Below are 8,291 nucleotides of genomic sequence, written 5' to 3' on the forward strand. Positions count from 1 at the left end.
CTCTGGAGTTTATCAGAATCTTCAAAAATAATTTTTATATTTTTCTTTCATAAATGTAAACATTTCAAGATTTATACTTAAAAATAAATTGTTTAAAATGTGTCTGGACCCGTATTCAAAGGATTTAAAACTTGTAGTACCGGGTGATATGTATACATTAAATTAACCACTTAACACTACCACAGGATCAATTTTTCTAAAGAATACTCTTAGAAAAAGTCTGGGTATTTTTTTGAAAACTGTAACACATTTTATTTGTTTTTAAAAAAAGACCCCAGTATTATAGTTACGTTTAATAGCTGTCCTTATATACCTGTCTTAACTTAGTCACTTAGAAATTCTGATGTCAAGAAAAATTAGTCTTACAGTAGTGAGAGGATATTGCATAGTACAAAAAGTCTTTCAAATATGGAGTAAAATTTTGTTCACATGTGGTTTGTTTTTATATATATATTTTTTTAAGCAAAATCTAATCCAGTATCCCAGTATTTTCCTGTAGCTAATTTTATAAGTCACATGTGTTAATCCAGTGTTATGAGAATGTAAAGCTAGGTTTTCTTCCTCTTTGCAGTGCCCCAATGCCCTACCTCATTGGAATACATTTAAGTTTGATGGAGGTAAGTCTTTCTCACCATTTCTGAAACTATATATAGTTTTATGATTTAGAGTTAAATTCTGCAAGCAATTATACATTCATTCATATGCTTAAAAATGAAATAACCCTGTTAATTTGGGAGTGCTGAGAGAACTGAAGTTAAGCATACATGATAATGTTAGATTTTAAAGGAGTCTTAGTTGATACCTTGTACTCTTTGGGCATACTTTCTGTTTGCAGTTCAGCAGTGACGAGCTCACGTTGTGTTCCCCTCTCCATCCTGTTGCTTCATTTAATCAGTTTACTGCCTTAGTTTGACTCTGTATTCACAAAGGCAGAGTCGATATTAAACCAAAATGTTGACAGTTACAGTTCTCTTTTTAGGCTTTTGCAGACAGATTGTAATTTTTTTAATGTTCAAAAGATCTGAAGAGAAGGAACTTGCTGTTAATGTGAACACAAAGCTGGCAGAAAACCAGCCCTCACAGAAAGCTTCACATATAAACAATTCAGAGTAACTCATGTGACTTTTTAAAAACTCTAAAAGTGGAAATAGCACATTTGCTTTTGCTTCCAGTACTGGTGAAACAGTTGATGACTTTCCTCAAAAGCATCTGGAGGACAACATAAGCTATTAATTTAGATCCCTAGGAAAATCCTAGTCCTTATTAATTGCGCCCCTTTACACAGGAGGTCTGAACAACGTGTATATGCTCCGTGTGGGAAGAGGTATTCCTGCCCAGAAAGCGTTGCCTCTTTGTCGGCTCTTAAATTAGCAGGCAGTGTTGGACTGGTAGGAGTTGCAAATGCCCTTAAAAGTTAATTGGCTCGTGTCCCTGTTTTAGATAGATGTGTTTTGAAATTTAGGCTTAATGTTTAGGATACATAACAATTTACAAAGCTGAGTTTTACATCACGTAAGGTAATGCATATTACTAGAATATTTGTTCTTATATTGTCCATAAAAATGTGTAACTTCTCTGGAAATAGCAATCAAACATATATTCTTTCACTAGGGCATATGTATGTAATAATGATCCTCTATGTCTTTGTGTGTTAAAATTTAGACTAGTATGCTGTGTAACTTCCCCCTTTTTCCAGCGTTACTGTGAAGTAATTTTAGAAGTCACTTTTTTCGTGAGAAGCTAGATGGAATATGCAGGACCTCTTTTTTTTTTTCCTTACCATCTTGGGTACAGATGATTTTTTTATGCCCTTTATATTGCTAAATAAAGTACAGAATTGCAGTACAATGTGTTAGTGAATAAGCAATTATTTTAAAAGTCAACACGTACGTTTGTTTGCACATCATATGCTTGTGTTAGAGGGGTTTCTGATAATTACCCTTGAATACTGCATAGACAGGACCAAAGTAATATCTAGGAAGAAATAGTATAGCATATATTTTTCATATCGATCAAGAAACTTCCTGCCCCATATCTGTACCAGGTAATCATTGGCATGCTTATTATGGTATCTGTCTATGAAAAAGAAGGAAGAGACCTGGTAGAGGATGGGATAATACCTCAATACAGATACTTGTCAGCTTTCACAAATATTTTTGCTCACAAAGAGCTACGTGGTTAGCCTGGCAATGGGTATAGAAAAAAAATTAATAATTACACCTTGGAGTTGCTTTGCATGATGTCTCACTCCTGCCTTGCCACATAAACCCATTACCTCTTCCTTTGTCTCAGTTCTTCAGATTGCAGGGCTCTGTAGGCCTTCCAAACTCCATCTGTAAAAACTCAAAAAAAGGAGTTGTTCTTGGAGAAGCCAATTTTTATCCGTTTTAGTAACTTGTGAAAAAATCTGTTTAGTACTAAATCCAGTATGGCTTTTGAATAGCCGGAGATTCTGGAACACAGACACACTTTGGCAAAGTACAGTTATTCAAAGTGCCTTATGAAATAAGTTAAATAAATAAAACAAACTGTCTTGTCTCCTCCCTCTGCTCTTAAGGATAAATTGAATAGTTCCAGATAGAAATGCATCTTCCAGCTAACTGTACTTTTTCCATTGAAAAATAAAATAGAATCACACAGTGGGCTATTGTATCTGTTGGCAAGTACTGCATAATTTCTCTGTGCCTTGGGCAAAGGAAAGGTGACATTTGTCAAATGAGCTAGGCAATTACTAGTTTACCTGTTTGCCTGTTTTTGATGCTGAAAGCTTACTCTCTTTTTCTTTTTCTTCATATGTAGGTATAAAATTGTGTGTTTTATTTGTTAGAATAACTTCGTAGCAACAGCAACTTTTTTCTCATGATCTAGCAGTTTTGTATTTTTAAAAATACAATGTATTAATTTTTCCATATCAAAATAATTCTATAAACTACAACTAAAAACTACTGTCATTATTCAGTATTCATTTTTCTTTAAATGCTGAAATTTCAGCAAATAGATCTTTAAAAGTGTTTTGTTAATCCACGTGTTCTAGTTTCAGGATAAGGGATTAATTCCCCAGTCTTATATTCAAGTTAAGACAGGTGGACTCTTTATCTACTGTAGAGCCCCATGGGAGTAATTGCAGTTATATATAGGCTCATGGTTCTGCTCCAGCAGCTCCAATTGCAGAATCTGTCATTGTTGTGTAAATGTTAGTGGAAGCCTAAACTTGCACAGAGAAAGCTGTGGTGTAAAGGGGAAAAAATTTTTTTTTCTAGCTTTAGTGTTGTTTCTGTGGGATTTTGCTATCCCTATCTTGGAATGGGTCCTCTGGAAGAAATAGAGCAGAAATGCTAATGATTTTAAACAAAATACAACCTCTCTCTCACCTCAAAAGATTTTTTCCAAACTATTGTGTATCTTGAAGTTAGTTTGCAGTTTCCCATGTTACACGGGGTCTCTGTAGAAGGAGCAGTTACTTTAATGGAAAATGACAAATTTTTCTTATGATTAAAATATCAAGCATATCCATTGACTGTTAAATCTAATTTGCTGTGACTGAAATGTTCTCCAGTGAGATAAGATAATCTCCTGTTATAGGTCAGAGGGCTCCAACTGATTTATGAGGGAAAATCTTGGTAGAAAATATAGAGCTGTGTTTTGTGCTCTTATTTTTCAGCTTTTCTATCATCACCTAGTTAGTCATTCTTTATAAGATTTCCATTTAGCAATCCATAAAGTGACTTCAAAGAAGGCTAAAAGTTTATAAGCTGTTAGATAAGCAAGGCTGGAGCTATCACATGAATAATGGAACATGCTTACGGAACTAATTGAATTCATATTAGATGAAGATAAGTACTTAGTACTGATAAATAACAAGATAGGAAAATGAAACTCTATCAAATGAACACATCCCTTTCATAATCTTGTTTTATTTTCTACCTGCGTACTGTATGCTATTTTAGTGTTCAAATTATATTAAATTGACCTTTGTGTTATAAGTGGTATCAAACTTAGCTGGCAGGCTTTTACATTTTGTCATAGTAAACGATTGTTTCAGCAACTGTTTCTGTAGCAAAGGTTATTAGTGTGATGGCGCTGATGGAAGAGGAATGCCCTTGACCTACCCATTGGAATTCAGGCACATGTGGTTTTGATTAACCAGTGGGGATAGTTCGGTATAGCTGTCAGATACTGAGCTGCTGGCTGTATACTCTTCCGTGCCAGGCTTCCAAGTCATTTGAGTAACAGTAGTGCCCACCCTTATTATGCTCTGTTTGGGATGCAAAACCAACCTTTAGAGTTCAAGTTAATGATTAGAAAAGTATTTCTTATACTCTTTTTTTTTTTTTTTTTTTTTAATATTCTGGTCACTCAAGGACTTCTTCTGGGACTTCAGAATTTTAATTCTTGCAAGATTATCCAGAAGGAATTTGTGTGTGAAACCACATTGCATTTGTTAGAATGATTTTCTAACATTTTTCCTAAGCAGAAAGGACAGTTGTGCATATCATAAACACTATATGAGCAGATTTTTGTTTTATTTTAACCTGGCATGAGTAAATACATTCGTTAGGAAAAGAACGTTCACTAAATTTCATGCTGTCTTTAATATGATAGGACACGGCAGGTGATCTCACTTAATGTCGATAGTCTCTTCCTTATGCAGACAGATGAACGGAAAGCTGTGTGTTCAGTCCTCTGAACGCCACGCATGTATTCTGGAAGCACTTTTTGGCATATTTACCTGGTCTTTTTCAGATAGCCATGAGGATCCTCTGTTTGTGATCCAGTCTGGTGATATGCCACTTGGCATGCACGGAGTTGGAGCTAACGAACTCTGAGAAACAGGTTACATCGGCTTGGGCTTAGTACTGACGGTGCCACATGGCTTCCCCTTGCCGCAGACGACACCCTGAGAATCCATTGACCACTGGCATCTTCCAGTGGTAGTGTTAATTGTTAATTATATTCTTTGATTGGGGTGAGGAGTAATATTTAGCTTTTTCCATCCATTTATAGTCATTAAATCGCTGCCTTTTCTAGCTATAACTGAAGAAGTGTAGCTTTTTTACAGGGTTTAAATGAAGGGGTTATATATATACACACACACACACACACACTTAAATCTTAGTAACTAAATTACATTTAGTTTTTTAATAATATAGATATGGCTGTACATGGTTTCAGCAGTATCGACAAAAATGCATTTAAAAACATGACAAATTACTTTGGGAGTTGTCTTTTATCCAATTATTGGAAAAATGGAAATAATAACTGTGTTTTAGTAAGAGATTCTGTGTGTATGTATGTTTGAGGGGTAAGTTTTAAGACAGACAAATGCTGCAGTACCAAGTAGACTTACCAGTAAGCGTAGAAGGTTTTTCTTCTGTTGTACAATAGTGTTAGATCAGCCCTAGTGATGTTTGTCACTCAGTTGGCAACAGCTGCTTGTGATAAGGATCTTGAGAATCACCTGTACAGGATCAGGGTACTGCACATCAAGGGTGGGAGATGGGCGGAAGAGTGGGAGATGCACAGGAGGGGGCAGCAGCCCACCTGCTGTGCCCAGATCAAAGGGTTGAGAGGTCAGGGGGCACATCCAGCTTAACCAGATTTGTCTGCTGAATAGCTATTTCAGATTGTAAATCTAAGGGTGATTTCATTAAGTCCTTCTGGCTGCTGTTGGGGCATGAAATAATAAAATTTTATATCCGTTGCCTTTCCTGCTTCTGGCAGCCAGATTGACACATTGTTGTCTGCAGTGTTGTGGTGTTTTTCTTAAGAAAATAAATGGAAACTATTAACTAAGTAGAGACAAGCCATTAAGCAAATGGATTTTAGACTTGCTGTGAATCATACTTTCATAGTAATTTCAAATTTAATGTACAAACTAGCTACTAAAAATGTTTAGGTTTTGTTAAGAGTTCTACCTTTCTGAAAGAATTATTGGAAGGTACATTTTCTTTTTTCTGTGACAACATTTTTTAAGATGTTGATCACATTTGTATCTGGTTATAAAACCTCATGATCAACTTGGTTTATGTTTTGGCACCAATTTAGCCATGAAGTTATGCAAACCCGTTTTTTGGGGGGGGAGGAGGGTGGTGTTTGGTTTTTTCTTTTTAAATGAACTATTCAATAAAATTGTTCATCTGAAAAGAGTTTAAATTAAGATTTTTTTTTTTTATGGTAGGAAATGCCAAAACCGCCAACTGTAGGCAGTGATAATAAAATAACATTTAGTATAAACTCGTGCTAGTATTATTGATGAATATTGCTTCTAGCATGTGATCTGTGTGAGACAGAGGTGCACCCCTTAATACTTCTATTAGAATATCGTTTCTCGGTGTTTTTGCAAACTTCCACATAAAAGATTTAAATTACTTCAAGTGTTTGGCTGCTTGTGAGCAGGACAGACACACTAACTGCTGCTTATTTACTGACCTGGTGTTTAAGGCCCCCTGGAGTTTGTTTGAAAAGTTAAGAGATTTTCACAGTAAAGGTGCCATTTCTGAAATTTAAAGTGCTCTTTTCACCAGGAGATAAGTTCTCTCTGATTAAGTCAGTAATTCTTACTAAGCCATGTTTATAGAGGCCATAAACAATGGGTTCAGTGTGCTTGTTAAACCAGCTTTCCATACCTCTCCACTCTTTTAAAAAGAGACATTTAAAATAAAAGGCAGGTGTAGATGTTAGTTCAGTGTGATGGTTTTTAGATGATTGATTATGGCTACAAGTAATTCAGTAAGGATGGTTGAGAACGGTTTGCAGTAGTGATATGTGATGCACATTTTCACTGAATCACTTCTTTTTGACTCAGCAAATCCCCAGTCTGTAGTAAAATTAGATAAGGAAACGGTAATCTTCATATTTCCTCTTGTTCTTTGCTTCTCCACATTTTTTTCAGCAAAATATGAACATACTGAATATAGCCCGTTCTGTTTAACAGGTATCACTTTATTTGTAAAATTTTGTTCAGAAATTCAGGAAGTTGTGAAATATAGAATGTGACTGTATATGGCTTACTGGCTGTCCCTTCATATTGTGAGAAAATTACGACAACGCGCAAACTATACCTGTGAAAATGATCTACGTGTAGTTGTGATTCAGAGAGTCCAATGGGATTTGATGTGAGAAATGCAGTTGGATGCTGGGAATGTTTACTAAAATTCCAACAAGAGAGTAAATACTTTTATTTCCAGGTCAGTTGGGCTGATAGGTACTATGTGTAGCAAAAGAACCATTTGATTATTTGACAAAAGCCCTTATAACTATCCGATAATATCTTTATCAAAGATTATAGTGAAAGGAAAGATGATAAAAACAGATAAGGATTAAGATGAATTGTTCACTCTTCATTTCTCTAGGAGGAGCCACGGTTGGACCATTGAAAAATTGTATTTTTTCAAATGCATTGCAAAACAGATGCTATAAATCAAGTCAGTCTCAAGTGTTTTATTAAATTTGAGGGTTTGTCTCCAGGAAAATCCACTGTCTTAATACAATATTGAAAAGTTTTAAAGTAAGGTTGTGCTCTTCATGGTGTAAAGGTATAACACAGCAGAGTTTAATATTAGCCTTCCTTTCGGGTGCAATTATTTCTGGGCCATGTGTGGAGATGATTACGTTGATCAGCATTTATAATGCTTGCACCATGAGCAACATCCTTTTGTATTATACTCCTTGGCAGATATCTGCTTGTCACAAGCCTATTCTTTGCTACAGAAAACCTCAACATTTTGCTGAAGGGAAGGTACAGATTCATCACCAAAGTTACAAAACCACCCATTGACAAGTTCAAGCACATGTTTGTTGCTTCTTCAGCAAGAATCAAGAAAAGGTTTTAATTCCTTCTGTCTTGTCCTACTAGCACTCGCTTTTGACAAGCTTCTGGCTTTGGTTAAGTATGTTGCAAGACCTTTTTGTTGGAGCTTTTTAGACTCCTCTGAGTATAAGTGAGATTTTTAATTTTCTGAAACAGGAAGGAGCAAATCAGTTTGTCTGGTGCTTCCGGACTCCTAGAAGGAGCAAGACTCCTGGATTGCTTTAGAGTTTATCAGATGCAGCCAACAGAGTGACCTTTGGTTCCTGAAATGTAGAGGAAAGTACCTGGTCTGTCATGCAGTACTTGTGCTTTTTATATGGAAAGCATTAAATGTAATATTCTTCCATTTAAGTTAAAGACAGTTCTCATGGAAGACCTAAACTTAAATGTCTACAAAGTGTTTTTTATAGTTGTTGGCTTACCTCCCCCCCCCCCCCCCACCCCCCCACTATTTTTCTTTTTATACAGCAGAACGCTCCCA

The 8,291-nt window shown here is 35.8% G+C and overlaps 1 protein-coding gene across 1 annotated transcript in view; it reads left to right on the forward strand.

Moving 5' to 3' along the window:
* DENND1A (DENN/MADD domain containing 1A) overlaps positions 1 to 8,291 on the forward strand; it is a 205,880-nt gene that overhangs the window by 120,941 nt on the left and 76,648 nt on the right. Inside the window, exon 11 of the mRNA XM_009331593.1 lies at positions 572 to 617. Within this exon, the coding sequence (XP_009329868.1) occupies positions 572 to 617 (46 nt within the window). The remainder of the gene's footprint in view (positions 1 to 571; positions 618 to 8,291) is intronic.

The sequence above is a fragment of the Pygoscelis adeliae genome, unplaced genomic scaffold (assembly GCF_000699105.1).
Source record: "Pygoscelis adeliae isolate BGI_AS28 unplaced genomic scaffold, ASM69910v1 Scaffold619, whole genome shotgun sequence".
NCBI classification, from domain to species: Eukaryota; Metazoa; Chordata; class Aves; order Sphenisciformes; family Spheniscidae; genus Pygoscelis; species Pygoscelis adeliae.